This window comes from Andrographis paniculata, unplaced genomic scaffold (genome assembly GCF_009805555.1).
Source record: "Andrographis paniculata isolate CXL003 unplaced genomic scaffold, ASM980555v1 Contig60END, whole genome shotgun sequence".
NCBI classification, from domain to species: domain Eukaryota; kingdom Viridiplantae; phylum Streptophyta; class Magnoliopsida; order Lamiales; family Acanthaceae; genus Andrographis; species Andrographis paniculata.
The window spans coordinates 7571598-7588536 of NW_026137596.1; the positions used below are offsets into that span (position 1 = coordinate 7571598).

Here is a 16939-nt window from a genome sequence, read left to right on the forward strand (position 1 = left end):
TCTTGAAACTTGAACAATGTTTTCATTTTGATGCTCCAATATTCATACGCTTCACCTTTAAATATTGGAATTTAAGGCTGCGAAGCACTGTTGATCTGCTAGTTGTCGCTGGCTCTGATACCACAATGTTGGAATTAGAATAATTCAAACAACAATTGCAAAGGAAAACTAGAATCAAAAGGTTTTTCTTATTATTCTCAAAGAAAATACAAATACCAAAGAACAGATGAGAAACTGACACCTTTACAAACAGACGCAATTTAGAAACTACTGAATAATAATAAACACTTTGAATCAGGATTAATAATATTGTTTAAGATACTTATATTTCTGATAACTTTTCTTTAATAGTACTATTTGAAAGTATTGAATTGCAATATTAGGTAAATTATTTATGACGAAAATACATATACAAAATGTATAGAAGAATCTAGAATAAATTGACAGAAATAAATAAATATTATAAAGCATTAAAAAAATATAAAATATCTAGAAACTTCTTTTCAACATTATAAAAATAGGTAAAGGATAAGGGGAACCATAATAGAATAAGAGAATGAAAGTGTTGACTAGGGTTTTGTTCTTTCTTCTTCCCATAAATCCCTCCGTCCCTAATTCTTTTTCACACACTCTCTCTCCCGATTAGGGTTATCTGCTTGGGTTTTGCTGGTTTCATTTTCAATTTCGTCATGAATAGTTGAGTTTCTTGTTTTATTTTACTCTGTTCGTTTTGGATGCTTTTGTTGGATAGATGAAATAAGGGAAGTCCAATTAGGATTCTGCTGGAGATTTCTTGACTTTAGGTATTAATGGTGTGGAGCATATTTCTTCATTTGTCTGAGAGGATTGATCTTGACTTTGGGTATAAAGGAAATATTGCAAGGAATATTTAAAGCATTGACTGGATTGGATGGTAAGTCAAAACTTTTTGTGTTGCAAAATTCAGACGAGGTTGTGATCATGAAAGATCTTAACAAGGACGGAAAAGATAATCCGACTTGTGTTAATCTGAATGCTGGGGATCTCTATCAGTATTTTACTCTGAAGAGTGCATTGGTTTCAAGTGGCTCCAAAAGTGCAGGAAAAAACGAGATCGTTGAGACTGAGACTCGAACAGTGAAGCAGCGTCTTGTGTTCCCCATATTCGAAACGGTTGTTCCAGAAATCAAGCTGTCATCCGTTGCTTGGACTTCAGAAAACTTTGATTCCCAGCCTGAAGGGAAGAATGCTGACATTGAAAGATTGGAGAGAATGATCGACATAAACATATCATGCGAACCGGATCAGGTTTCTGCTGACGAACTGAATGTCGATAATCTGGAGAAATAAGATCAGGGTGCCTGTGTCCGCGCGAGTCTTCATTGATTAGAACTCCTCTGCTAATGATTGCAAAGATCTTCAGGTAGCAGAGTCTAGTAGAGAAAGGGTTAGTGTTAAGGTGCCCTTGGATATAGACCTCGAAGCTCCAGCGTCCATGGAGAGTGACGACGATGATGATAATCGATTCATCGAACGGAATGTTCCATATGACTTACAGGTGCCATCTTTAAAAACTGAAAGGGCACAAACAAGGGATGAGATTTCTACTAATGCAGAAGAAATGTTACTTGTGATGTGGTCGTGGTGTCCGTAAATCTACCCAGAACAAACGCAAAAACCTCAATGAAAATCAACTGTCATTTGAAAAAATAAAAATCATCCATAATGGCAATGTATTCTTTGTTATTGCTAGTATTAAGCGATGAATGTGTGGACAAAGTTGTAAGATCATGTTTGAGGGATGATCCTGCTCGAGTATGTTTGCAAGTTAGACAATTACAGTTTCGTCAGAAACATATATCTTTTGGCAAGGGGTTGTTACCTGTTTAAGTTTGATGATTACTATGATGCTTTCTCCATAATTTGGTTGTTCGAATGACGAAAATTTTGGGGAAAATTGCATTACAAATTATACTTATTTAAATTTAATATTATGCGTATACTCTCTAGATTCTAATATGATGCATGACTCAGTTATAATTGATTGACGGTTTGAATTCAAATAAAAAATTCTTTTCGAAAACCAGTGACTCAATTATAAATGATTGGCTGCGTTTGAAAGTTTTCCACTAATGTCGTTTTCTGCTTGGAAAGTAATGCTTTTTGTTTTTGTGCAATTTGTTAATTATTTCTTTAACGATGCAAGTAGTGTAATCGCTACATGCAAAATCAGCATATTTAACAAGAGCTCAACAGTTGAAAATAGGCCTTTGCCTTTCTAATACTTCCATACAAAGCAACATAGCAATGAATTTCTATCATGCATGATTGATAGTTCTCTGTAATGAAATTTTCTGGCATTGCTAATGTTTAAAACTGACATGGGTGTTAAAATTTATGCATACCTGACAATTCTTCGTCGACTTATTGGTTCAATTAGCTATGATTTTGTATCGTTTCTCATGAGAAAGATTGATAAAACCTTCAGGCTAGGATTCTCCCATTACGATCGGGGATCATCATGCTTATTTGGATATTAAAAGAACAACTACTTTAGCTGAGTCCTGGAGATACCTTTTTCATTTCATAGAAAGAAATATCAATATCATCTATTGGAATATTTCCATTGCTTATATACCATTATAAGATTCTGAAATATAATAAATATGGTTTCAATTTCTGAACAAGGGGATTAGTATACTAGTCTTTTCATGTTACTGCAATTGAAAATACATGCAGATGTCAGGCTTCTTTGGTGTAATTTCTTCTCTTGTCGCATCAGATGTGATACATGTTTAACAGTTGTATGTAATGGTTTTCATTTTCATTGTATGATGTATTTTTGCACCATTAGAGTGGGAGAAGTTGATTTATTCCTGCATGTGTAGGGTTGCGCAACAAAACTTCACTAATGGTGGTTGAGGAAACTTTTAACAACAAACCCATAACATATGTCCTAACCGACAACTTCGCGGGTTGAGGTAACATTAGCGCTGATTTGGGCAGTCGGCATCCTGACCTTGGCCCATATGAAATGGATCTAACGTAGAAAGATATATATGGCTAAGGCCATCTTTTGATGATGACTTGAGACTACATGCTCCAGGACTAATTAATTAGATGGAAACATATATGTATATATATACAACTATTTTCTGTTTACAAAAATCTTTATTAATCAATTAATTTGCAAATGGCGCAAAAATGGCCGAGGAATCTTAGGTGCAGTCACGTCTGTCAGGCTTAAGGCATCTGCATTTGAAGACAAAGCTTCACGTCAAGGAGTATTAATTACGGCATCACATTTTCCATCAACAGATTTTCCATCGACATATGCCCCCTTAGATTTTCCAGGTAATTATTATTAAGAAAATTCATCGATACATTCATATAAATTGCAAGTTTAAAAATAGAAATCGATGATCAATAAGGTGATGACACCACTCGAGGTGAATCTGGGACGTGCTCTGCATTCTTTGCATATGTAAGAATATATCCATATTTTGTTTTGTTATGAGCATATGGATTCGGAGTCTAATGAGTTTCATATACAATGTTAGAATAAATATCTTAAAATTAAAGCTATGACCTATGTAACAATACCTAATTATGTATGTGAATTTGAATCTGCTGCTTAATCCATCTATTTGCATGCAATATTTTAGATTTGCAACTGTTATGTGCATATTTGCAATTGTTCTATGCATCAATTGTTCCAAGTACCAAGCAAAGGAGCAACTCGAACTCATTCACACCGATCTGTGTGGGCCGATAACTACAGAATCATTCAGTTGTATAAGATATTTCGACTCTTTCATTGACGATTTATCAAGGAAGACATGGGTCTATTTTCTAAAAGAAAAATCAGAAGTGTTTGAACCTTTCAAGACATTCAAAGTTTTGGTGGAAAAGGAAACAAGCAAAGTCATCAAAGCAGTTCGATCCGACAGAGGAGCCGAGTTTACTTCTGCCGAGTTCAACAAATACTGAATACTGCAAGGAACATGGGATCAGGCATTCCTTAACAGCCCCGTATTCTCCATAGCAAAATGGTGTGGCATAATGAAAAAACGGAATCATCCGTGATATGGTTCGATCAATGTTGAAAGGAAAGAATATGCCAAAGAAGTATTGGGCAGAGGCGGTACAGTGCGCAGTCTATGTGCAGAATAGATGTCCACGTGCAAAGTTAGGCGAGAAGACATCTCAGGAGATCTGAAGTGGTAAGAAACCTAACGTGTCACATATAAAAGTATTCGGTAGCGTTGCTTATGGGCAAATGCCGAGTCAGCACAGAACTAAGCTGGAGGATCGGAGCAGGAAATACATCTTTATCAAGTATGATGAGAACTCCAAAGCTTATAAATGATTTGATTCTGTCAACAATAAAGTAGTGGTAAGCTGAGATGTTCACGTGGAGGAAACAAAGCAATGGTGCTGGAGTAACCCGGGCGAAGAAGAAACTAGCTCGGAGTTTTTTCTGCCTTCAACAGCAACAATCAGCGAGTCCTCAGATGAAGAAATAGAGCCCCAACAGCCTAGGATGAGAAGAATGCAGGAAATATACGACACTACAAATGAAGTTCATGTTGTATGTCTTTTGGCAGACTCCGAAGACTTGAATTTTGAGAAAGCTGTCCAAGATAAGAAGTGGAGAACAGCCATGCATGAAGAGATCAAGGCAATTGAACGCTGACCGACCTTTCTAAAGGAGCTCGAGCCATCGGAGTGAAGTGGGTGTATGTATAAAAGAAAGATGAATGCTGAGGGAAAGGTTGAGCGCTATAAAGCTCGACTTGTGGTAAAAGGTTATAGACAAAAGGAGGGGATCGACTATGATGGAGTTTTTGCTCCCGTCACAAGAATGGAGTCAATCCGACTACTGATCTCCTTAGCTGCTCAGAATCATTGGCCGATCCTACAGATGGATATAAAGTAAGCTTTTTTAAATGGAATGCTGAAGGAAGAGCTGTACGTCGAGCACCCTCTCGGGTATATAAAGAAGGGAGACGAAAATAAGGTGCTAAGGTTGAAGAAGGCTCTGTACGGTCTAAAGCAGGCTCCTCGTACCTGGAATGAGAGAATTGATGGGTATTTCAAGAAAAATGGGTTCGAGAAATGTCCATACGAGCACGCCTTGTACACTAAGAAATCTGAAAATGATATGATGGTAGTAGCTCTCTATGATGACGACCTCATATTCACTGGTAGATACCCAAAACTTATTAAGAAATTCAATGAAGTAATGAGGAAAGAGTTCGAAATGACAGACTTGGGTCCGATAAAGTTTTTCTCACGTTGGAGGTGAAGCAGTCGAAGGAAGGGATCTTTGTTTCTCAGAAAAGATTTGGAATTGAGATTCTAAAGAAGTTTAGAATGGACGACTGTAACCCTGTCTCAACTCTAATGGAACTTGGAATGAAACTTTAAAAACTTGATGGTGGAGACCGAGTTGATCCCGAAAGATATCGAAGTTTAATCGGTAGCTTGAGGTATCTTACAAATACGAGACCTGACCTTATGCTAAGTGTTGGAATAACAAGAAGATTTATGGAGGAACCAAGTTATACACTTTGGAAGGCCCTTAAGAGAATTCTGAGGTATGTTCGAGGCACCCTATCACTAGGTCTTTTCTATGCAAAATCAGATGATTACCAACTACTGGATTACTCAGCTAACGATTGGTGTGGCGATGTTGACAACCAAAAAAGTACTTTGGGTTATGTATTCTGTGCAGCCTTTACATGGCTGTAAAAAAAACAGCCTATTGTAACTTTGTCGACTTGTGAGGCTGAGTATGTGGCTGCTTCTTGGACTGTGTGTCATGCAGTCTGGCTTTCAAATCTTCTAAGGTATCTGGGAGTGATCCATAATGAAGAGACTGTATCTGAGTTGATAATAGGTCGAAAATTGAGTTGGCAAAGAATCCGATTGATCACGGAAAGAGCAAGCACATCGATAATTAGGACACCTATATTCAACCATTCACCTACAAGCCACAAATATCTTTTTGTTATGCAATAGTTTGGGAAATAGGTATTCATTCATATCAGTAGGCATGTCATGCCATTCTCCCTCACTGCCTTCAGGTCCATCTATCTTGTAATTGAAACTGTAGTAGAGTTGATAATCAATTGTTGTAATAATACTTGTGATTGATTGATTAATTAATTAATTACACAACTTAAGTTTGTACCACAAAAATAGCATAGCAGAGCATCTGGCATACTCAGGTATCTTAACTATTGGTTCAAATAATATCATTCCATATGAAATATCCTCTGGTCTTGCTCCTTTCTTTTTTTTTAAAGATTAAAATCATTTTGTTATTTTTTTATTAGGTATTCTAATCAACACAGAAGTACATCAGGTGTGGGATCCAGCCACAAGGAAATCTTAATACTAGGGCACAAAAGGCCTATAACAAGTGGATGAGCAATATTCGGATGGGCGGGATAAAACCGCACACAAGATCATTCCCATTGTGGTGCTCCATGTGTGGAAAGGGCCTCATTAGAAAAAATGTATATTCAGGTTAGGGTGGTTGGCTTCAACAGTGTTTACTGAACGATCGTCATTAAGTACCAACTGAACCTACAGACAGGGAATGTATAATGAGAATAGATAAGAAGCAACGGATTCGAAGGAACATAATATGACCATCCTAGAACAGTTGCGGAAGATTCCGATTCACTTAGACCTTCATGACCCGGACGGCGATACCGGTGCTCCCCCGGTCACGTGATATATATTTGCTTTTTATTTTGTTTACTTTCGGCATTTTCTAAATTGATGGAATGATTGCTTTATTTTAATTTATTGTATGGTATTGGAGATAGAGTTTATTTTGTATTGCACGGTGTGTTACTATCTAAATTATTGAAATGACTTCTTATATTGTTAGTTTGTACTTGTTTGAGACATGCGTATAAATTTAAAATAAATTTATATTGTTAGTTTCTAATTGTTTTGGACAAGGTATATGAATTCAAAATGAATCCATATTTTTTGTAATTGTTTGGGACAGGTGTGCGATCGAAATGAATTATTCATAGAAATTTGTAAAATAATTTGCGATGGATTTTTGCGAAGGAAATGAATCCCCTTACAAATTTTGAATCAACAAAAAACAAATGTTGCGATGCAATAAATTCCCGCGTAAAAAAATGTAGTTATATATTTGCGAAGGACTATACACTCACAAAATTCCCTCGCAAACATTTACGAGGGAAATGTTCCATCTTAAATTCCTTCGCAAACTTTTGCGAGGGAATTTTCCTCACTAACGGGTTTTGCGAGCAGCTGTATAGCGATGACGTTCATTCCTTCGCAAATTCCCTCACTAACGGGTTTTGCGAGGGAAATAATTTGATTTGCGAGGGAATTTTTCCCTCACAAATCAAGAGTTTTTTTGTAGTGACCTGCATTTATATGTACCTTAAAAATGGAGTAAATGATTCACCAAGTTAAGTTATTAAGTTCTTATAAGGCATCCTTGGAGATGTTGGAAAAAAGTTTGAAAGGGAGCTGCAAGATTCTTTGGAGTTATTTCTTTCTCTTGGGGCACTATTCTATATATGTAGCAACGTTAAGTGACATCATATGTGATACATTTATAACAATTGTATATAATGGTTACATTTTCATTCTATGATGTATTTTTACACAGTAGAAAAGCTGATTCATTGCTACACCTGTAGGGTTGAGCAACAAAACTTCAGTAGTGGTGGTCGAGAAAACTTCAACAAAAACCACAATGTATACTTTTCATAGCATAATAATTTTAGGTACAAAAAATATAATTCCATAGAAAAAGAGCTTTACTTGCACAATTCTATTTTTGTAGCTATTACGTGCGAAATTTCATTTTGTAGCAAAATAATTTTTGTAGAAAATAAAAAAAAGAAAAAGATTTTGTCATCTCAAATTCACAATTTATTGCTTTCTTGAACTCCTCTATCATCTTGACATTGTTTCCCATAAAAATGAGATCGTCCACATAGAGAGCAACGAATAACAAGCCCCCTTGGTTCTTCTTCAGGTAGAGTGCATGCTCGAAAGGACATTGATGGAACCCATTCGATACCCGTGGTGCTTGCTTGAGCCCGTAAAGTACCTTTTTAGTTTCAACACCTTGTGCTTGCTGCCAACTTCAATGTACCTGGGAGGTTGTTCGAGGTACACATCTTCTTTAAGCACACCATTTAAAAATGAGGATTTGACGTCCATTTGAAATATTGGCCATTCGAATTGGACAGCATGCGCAATTAACAAGCGAATTGTTTCCATCCTTGCAACTGGGGTGAATACTTCATCATAATCGACTCTCGCCTTTTGTTTATATCCTTTAGCCATGAGCCGTGCCTTGTGCCTTTCGTCTCACCACTCGCATTCAGCTTTTTCTTGAAATCCCATTTTACTCCGATGGGCTGTCCACCTTTCGGTAATTCCATCAGCTCCCAGGATTTATTGCGTTCGATGGCGTGAATTTCCTCATCCATAGCTGTTCGCCACTTCTCATCCTTCATAGCCTCTTCAAAACTAAAGTTCTCGGCATCAACCAATAGACAAGAAAGATGTACCTCATTTGACGAGTCATACAAATCCTGCAATGAACTCCACCTTGGATACCTTGGTTCATCCTCATCGTCAATACTTTCCGGAGCTGAAATATTTTTCGGGATTTCTATTTGACAAACATTTTGTGTCTCTTCCTTTACATTGCTCCAAACTCCACTCAGCTCCTTCATCAAATTGTACATCCTGACTCATTATAATTTTCTCATTTGTCGGATTAAACAGCTTGTAGCCTTTTGTTTCCTCATCATAGCTCTTATCTTCCAGCTTTGTTATCTGCTGATCCGGAATGTGTGCATATGCAATACAACCAAACACTTTGAAATGTGACACCGTCGGCTTTTTACCACTCCATGCCTCTTGTGGTGTTGAATTTTCTAGATTTGAGTGAGGACAAGGGTTCTGCACATACACCACACACTACACAGCCTCTGCCCAAAGTTTCTTCGCCAATTTCTGGCTTTTCAACATTGATTGAACCATGTTGAGTATTGTCCTGTTCTTCCTTTCCGCGATGCCATTTTGTTGAGGAGAGTAGGGTGCGGTTAAGGAATTTTCTTATCTCATGTTCATCACAGTAGTTTTTAGACTCCCTTGAATTGTACTCGCCTCCTCTATCGGACCTTAGTGACTTGATAACTTTTCCGGTTGAATTGTCCACCAAAGCATTTAACTTCATGAGCACTCCAAGAGTTTCAGCCTTATCCTTCAGAAAGTAAACCCAAGTTCTTTGTGAGAAATCATAGATGAATGAGATAACGTACCTTTTACCACTGCATGAGTTTGGAGTAATTGGCCCGCAAATGTCGGTGTGAATTAGTTCAAGAATTTCCTTATCTTGGTTCTTGAATGTTTGCCCAGCACACACACTTCACAAAATTCATCGTTATAATCAATATCGGGCAGCCCTTGTACCTTGTTTTTCTTCGCCAAGGTTTTCAATCCACCATAATGTAATTGGCCGAATCTGAAATGCTACAAAGTTGTTTTCTTACCAACATCTACATTCAAGCATTTTCCTTGTGCCACCTTCAAGTTAAGTTTGTACATCCGGTTTTTACCAATTTTAACACAAGCCACTTGTTGTCCTTGCTTGTCATTGAGATGGAATATCCGCCCCTTCATAAACACTGAATAACCTTTCTTTATGAGTTGACCCATGCCCAAAATGTTACTTTATAACTATTCATGAGATAATTGAAAATCAAGTTTGGGAAGCAACATAGAACTAACGAAGCAAAATTTGAATAGAAAACCCTAATCGCATTTGCGCAGCAGGCTTGGGAGAATATGTGAAATAAAAAGAAGTGTGGGTGTGAGATTTATGCTAAGAAGAAACAAGAAAACCCTATTCAAAGGTTCGACTCTCTTACCCTGAAGTCCTTCACATGGTTTACCTATTATTTTTTATAATGTTCAAACTAAGTTTCTAGATAGTTTAATATTTTTTTAATGTTTTGTAATATTTATTTGTTTTAATATATTTATGTCAATTTATCCTAAATTCTTCTCTATTTTTTATATCATCTAGTATATTCTAATTTTTGAATTAATAATTTACGGTTGATTATTTTTATTTTAATTTATTCATGTCAATTTATTCTACATTCTTCTCCGGTTTTTATACTTCTCCGGTTTTTATATCATCTAGTATATTTAAATTCAATTTTTAAATATATCTTATATGATATTTTAATTTTCTGTATTTATTCGATTATATTCTGCTATTGATATATTTATGCATATAATAACATAGTGTTATTAAAATTTGATTTTTTCACTAAATATTTGTAATGAAAATTTAAAATGCTGGGAAAATAGTAAAGGTATAAAATGCCAAAGCTTGTTAATAAAATAAAAATAAAAATAAAATATTGATTTAGCTTTCAATACTTTCATATATTGTTTTAAAAAAACAAATAGTAGAAAACATATGTCTTATAATAATTATAAGGGAAAAAATAGGGTATTCACAATATAAAGATATTGTAACATTGGTACCTTTATTTAAGGCACTTAATATCTTTGCTATTATTTTCTTTGAACAATGAGTGGGAATGTTGTGTGAATTATGAATGAGTTGGGGGTAGAATGGAGACACTCGGACAAACCTATTTATTTGGAGTCGGGTCTAATTATTCAGGTATCGGGTCGAGTTCGGGTCAGGTATAGTGCATCCTTATCGGGTCTGGGTCGGGTTTCGGGACGGCCATTGGACTCGATCCGATCCCGATTAATATAATAATTATATGTATGAAAAAAATAATTTTTAATAATATAAATTATAGTATTTAAAATATATGTTTAGTTTAATTTTTTTATTTATTATTTTATTATAATATTTTTGAATAAAATACATAAATTTTAATATATATCGGGGTCCGAATTTGGGTCTAATTTTGAATTAAATTTTACGAATTGTTAAAGTTTTGTGGGGCCTGTCCAGTCTATCGAGTCCTGTCGGGTATTGTTCAGGTCGTGTTCGAGTCTCTGGTCCAGCATTGAATATTTGGGTGGGGTAAAAGGTTTAGGGATCATGTAGTTGAACACTGAGGGATTCGACTCTTCCAATTTCTACCAGGAAATTGTAAAGCATCACTGGACAGGCAATTTCCTCCAACTGGAGCTGTTGCATGAAGTCGAATTCAACCTTCAACAGTCTCGGGTGATAATCCAACTGCAGTTAGGTATAAGAGCCGTTGCATTTGATGATAGCCTGGAGCACTGACAGGGTTGTTATCCTAGCCACTGCATTTGTCGAACACAAGATCCCTAAGCCTTGGTGCAGCCAAATTGAAGTTCCCGAAATTCCATCATCTCTTCATGGTTAGGGTTTCCAGCCAATATCCATGGAGCGTACATTTGGTAAAGTGAGGGTATCTCAAGTGATTGAGAAACCCACCTTCAGGCTCCATCACTAAGGACCCGGCTTTCATATCGTCCAATAAGTATTTGCTGCAACACTTCTTTAATTTATGAATTTTGCAGCACAAAAGTTTAGACTTGAATCTAACTCAATCAATGATTCAAATATTCTTTAATTACTACTTTACATAACGCAGTTACCATGGAGTATTTGATTTCAAAGCCAAGATCTGTCCACTCAGATAAATGAAGAAATATGGTCATGATCTATTCCCAATCTCTAGCCGAATCCTCATTTCATTGCTTCAACTAAAGCATCAACAGACAAAGTAGAATCAAACAAGAATGTCAACAACATAGAAGTAATCAATCCAAATCAGAACAGAAAACCCTAATCGTAATTATGTGAAATAAAATGAGGGCAGGGGATTTCTGGGAAGAAGAAAGAAGAAAAGCCGTATCAACAGTCTGATTATGTTGTGCTATGTCCTTCACGGTTTCCTATTTTAATAATGTTAAAACGAAGTTTCTAGATTTTCAATATTTTTTTAATATTTTTTTTTTACTTATTTATGCTAATTTATTCTATATTTTTCTTTACTTTTTATATCATGCAGTGTATTGTAGTTTCTGGATTAGGGAATGTTTCGCAATTAAGTGTTAGCTTGTAGTTGTTAGCTGATTCGATTAGTACTTAACAATTAGCTGATCCGATTAACTGGTTTGAATAGCTGAATATATTAGATGTATTTACTAAAGTGTTGTTAAAATAGTAGTTTTGTATAAGTTGTTAATACGTAAAATATCAATTAAAGATATTTTAATTTTTTTTAAAAAAAATATTTATTTAAGCTTTTCGGTGGGTAAGCTTTTTTATAATATTTATTTTTATTATTTTTTAAATATTTTGTAAAAAATAATGTAATTTTATTGAAAAATATAATTTTTTTCATTAAAAATACTATAAATAAGAAAATAAAACTTATTAGTATATGTATTTTTATTATTATAATATTTTTAATTAATATTTATTTTTATTAAAATAATAATTTTAAATAAATATATTTATTTTTAATAAAAAAATTTATGTGATAAAATATATATATATGAATTAATAATATTAAAATTTTTATTTATCTTTATTCTAAAAAAATTTACAAATTTTTATAAAAAAATTATTGGACATATAGTTAATTAATAATTTTAAATTTATAAAAGTGAATTCATAAGGTATTAGAAGAAAATATTCAAATATTTAATAAATAGTGTAATAAAAAATATTAATATATATGAAAAAAATTAATTAATTTTAAGAACAAATAAAAAATTAAAAAGGTAATATGAAATGTTGGGATATACACAGTATTTCCAAATACTCTTTTCCAAACACCCTAGGATTGATTGTTTTTGTTTCGTATGCATATTTATCTATATATTTTTAATCATTTAATTAAAATTAACATATAATAATATCTTATCTATTATTTTAATATTCTATTAATTATTCAATATCTTTAATTAACATATAATAGCTATGCATCTTTTCCCCTAGAAGTTTGTAAGGACATTTAAAAAAAATAGAGTATGACCCTCAACATTCTCGATTCGGCTGTGGACTGCCTAAGTGTTTCAAACATACTGATCTCCCCGGGACATAAAGGTTGTCCAAACATGTACCTGAGCCATGGCCAGACACCTAGAGGAGGTGGATTGGCTTCAAATCCTGCAGATATTCCAAATAGGTCCTGATGCTCGTGAGAAGCACAATTTGAAATTCCTTGGATACCTCGTTCGCCTGTAGCTATAAAACTTGAGGAACTCATGTCCCTTTTTCCAAAAATACGAGCAACCTTAGCTCATGTTTTTGCAAAAGAGTCACCTTCTCATGTTGGAGAGACGATGATGCTGCGGAAATCTATCATAATGTGTGATGCCTTTAGACTTAGCTTTAAAACGTATTCAGACACAAACAATCACATTGGTCTGTCTGTTTCGTAGTTGAGGATAAAGTTAGCACTATGTCTCCAACAATTTCTCCCATTTCTATTTCCAATTGAGTTTTTGTCCAATTTCTCTACAGCTGCGTCCCATCAGTTCCTGTCCTATATCTTTTTAAGTCATGTTGGACATGGGTCCAAAAGCACCTGAACGAGAAGGAGACTCAAAGACAAAAGTGAAGCCAGAGCTTATTGGCCACGGAGCCGCTCAACAACAATGGAGCTTCAAGCCTCGAAACCAAAGACTGCTGCCTCCACAGAGCCTAAGACAACAGCTTCCAGCGATTGTGGTGCTTCCACAAGGCCGAAAGCAGTAGCCGCTATGGACCTTAGGACAGCAACTCTGTGACGCCTCCATCCCGGAACAATGTTTCCATAAGGTCACAAATTGCTGCCTCCATTGGGTTAAAAACAACTACTTCCATTGGACTGCGGTGCTTCAACAAAGCAGAGGAAGGTTGCTTCCAGAAGATAGAAAGCAACAACTTCAACAAATCATGAAATAAATACCTCCGTTGGTCCTGGGTTAATAATTTTATACTGAACATTAGTGGAGGGCTTATGCCCTTTCATACTTTATTCAAAAAGTTCCATGGAACAAGCCAACAAGAGAAAAATTGAAGATTCCATTTAATTTGAGGCTGTTAGGGACACATCCCCGTGGACCGGCTAGAAGTACGATGGAAACAAGTCGGAGTAAGCGGCAGATCTGGTCTAGATGCAATGGAAGAAGTTTGGAACAAGTGGAACCCGGTCCAGTGGCAATGGAAGCGGTTGGGAGCTGATGGAAGGAGGTTACAAGGTGGTTAGGAGCCGATGGAAGGAGGTTACCAGGGAACTGATGGAAGGAGGTTACCAAGCAGTTGGAGGTAGTGGTGGGAGGTTACCAGACGGTTGAGAGTGGTGGAAGAATAATTAGAACTACCCCTTTTAGTGGAAAAGGTGGTTATTCTATCTTAGGATTAAAAGTAGGAAAAAACACACCACACACACGCACAAGAATAAGATAGAACAATTTTATCTAGTTGTGCGTGTGTGTGATGTGTTTTTTCCTACTTTTAATCCTAAGATAGAATAACCGTCTCTTCCCACTAAAAGGGGCAGTTCTAATTATTCCACTACCACTCTCAACTGCCTGGTAACCTCCGACCGCTACCTCCAACTGCTTGGTAACCTCCTTCCATTAGTTCCCTAGTAACCTCCTTCCATCGGCTCCTAACCACCTCGTAACCTATTTCCATCAGCTCCCAACCACTTCCATTGCCTCTGGACCGGGTTGCACTTGCTCTGAACTTCTTCCATTGCCTCTGGACCAGAGCTTCCGCTTACTCCGACTTGTTTCCATCGTACTCCTAGCCGGTCCACAGGGATGTGTCCCCAACAACATCAAGTTAAATGGAATCTTTGGTTTTCCTCTTGTTGGCTTGTTCTATGGAGCTTTTTGAGTAGAGTGTGGAAGTGCATAAGCCCTCCACTAATGTTCAGTACGAAATTATTAACCCAGGGCCAACGGAGGTAGTTATCCCATGATCTGTGGAAGCTGTTGCTTTCTATCTTCTGGAAGCAACCTTCCTCTGCTTTATTGAAGTACCACAGTCCTAAGAGTTGTTGTCCTAAGGTCCAAAGAGTTGTTGTCCTAAGGTCCATAGAGGCTACTGCTTTCGGCCCTATGGAAGCACCACAATCGACTGTAAGCTATTGTCTTTGGCTCTGTGGAGGCAGCAGTCTTTGGCTTCGAGGCTTGAAGCTCCATTGTTGTTGAGCAGCTCCGTGGCCAATGAGCTCTGGCTCCACTTTTGTCTTTGAGCCTCCTTCTCGTTCAGGTGCTTTTGGACCCATGTCCAACAATGCCCTCCTCAAAAGGGCTGGGCGATTGCTTTCATTGAGCCCATGTCGTTTTGCTTTGGGCCGTTCACTTGAATCAATTGTTGTCACTTCTGTCGACAAGGGATCCTCTTGTGCCTTCACTTCTTGGACTTCATTTCCATCCCAAAACATCAACATTTGATAGAGTATCGAAGGCACACACTCACATGCATGAATCCAATTCCGTCCCAAGAGAGCCGAATAGAATGGCCTACTTTCAATCACCATGAAATTTGATGATATTTCCTTTGTCCCCACCCGCATATTCAAAGTGATCATATCTTCCGGTTTGTAAAAATTTCCCACAAAATTGGTAAGCCGTACAAATGTAGAAATCAAATTGTCACTAGTCTTTCCGAACATCCGTATGGTCTCAATTGGCAACACATTCACAGAATCTCTACTGTCCACCAGAACTTGGTCAAGCGGATAGCCATTCATCGAGACCCGAATGTGCAAAGGCTTGACATGTTGGTTTTGGCCAGGCCCGAGCCTCTTAAATTCTATCATTGTTACCACATCATTCCATTCGAAGATAGGCTTTTCATCAAAGAAAAATTTCTCTAACACTTGAACTTCTTCCGGAGGCTCCTCTACTTATTTCCTTTTAGGAAAGGACTCCATAGTCTGGTTCCTTAACGGCTCCACAGCCTGCTTTCTTTCTGGAAGTGGTTCCACAACCTGTTTCCTTTCTAAAAGCGGCTCCACAACCTGCTTTCTTTCTAAAAGCAGCTCCAGAACTTGTTTCCTTAGCGGTTCCACAGCCTGCTTTATTTCTTGAAGCGGCTCTGCAGCCTGCTTGGTCTCTGAAAATGACTCCACAGCGTGCTTCCTTTCTGAAAGCGACTCCACAACCTGTCTTCTCTCTGAAAACGGCTTCAAAACTTGCTTCCTTGGCAGCTCCATGACTTGCTTTCTTTTTGGAAACGGCTTCACAACCTTCTTTTTCTCTAAAAGTTGCTCCATAGCCTATTTTTTCTCGGAAAGCGGCTCCACAGCCTGCTTCCTTGCAACTTCATGGCCTGCTACCTTGGCGCCTCCATGGCCTGCTTTCTTTCTGGAAGAGGCTCCACAGCCTGCTTCGTTGGAGCCTCTATGGCCTGCTTCTTTTCTGGAAGTGGCTCTACAACTTGCTTATTTTTTTAAGGCGGCTCCATGGCCTGCTTCCTTAGCGGCCCCATAGCCTGCTTCCTTAGCGGCTCTGCAGCCTGCTTTCTTTCTGGAAGCGGCTCCATAGCCTGCTTCTTTTTTGGAGGTGGCTCCATGGCCTTCTTCCTTGGCGACTCCATGGCCTGCTTTCTTTCTAAAAGCGGCTTTACAACTTGCTTCTTTTTTTTAGGCAGCTCTATGGCCTGTTTCATTAGCGGCTCTGCAGTCTGCTTTCTTTCTGAAAGTGGCTCCATAGCTTGCTTTTTTTTTTAGGCGGCTCGTGTGACCTTTCCTCCTCTATGCGAGCCTCCAACTCTCTTCTTTGAGCTCGCCTCTTTTGAGTCCCGGTGAGTCCACTTATTTCCCCCTTAGTGGAAAGCTTCAGTTTATTCACAATCCATTTTTCATTCTCTTTCATGATAGGAGGCTTCCGTGTCACCTTGGCAATGATGGTGATCTGGTCAGCCGTGGTAACAGTCCAAATCTGTTTCCCATTTGTGATTTTC

General features: G+C 37.1%; 1 protein-coding gene across 1 annotated transcript; it reads right to left on the minus strand.

Annotated features, from left to right (window-relative positions):
- Positions 1–15881: 15881 nt before the first annotated feature.
- LOC127259852 (uncharacterized) lies at positions 15882–16250 on the minus strand. Its single transcript, XM_051287463.1, has one exon. The coding sequence runs from the start codon at positions 16248–16250 to the stop codon at positions 15882–15884; it is 369 nt and encodes a 122-aa protein (XP_051143420.1).
- Between the last annotated feature and the right edge of the window lie 689 nt (positions 16251–16939).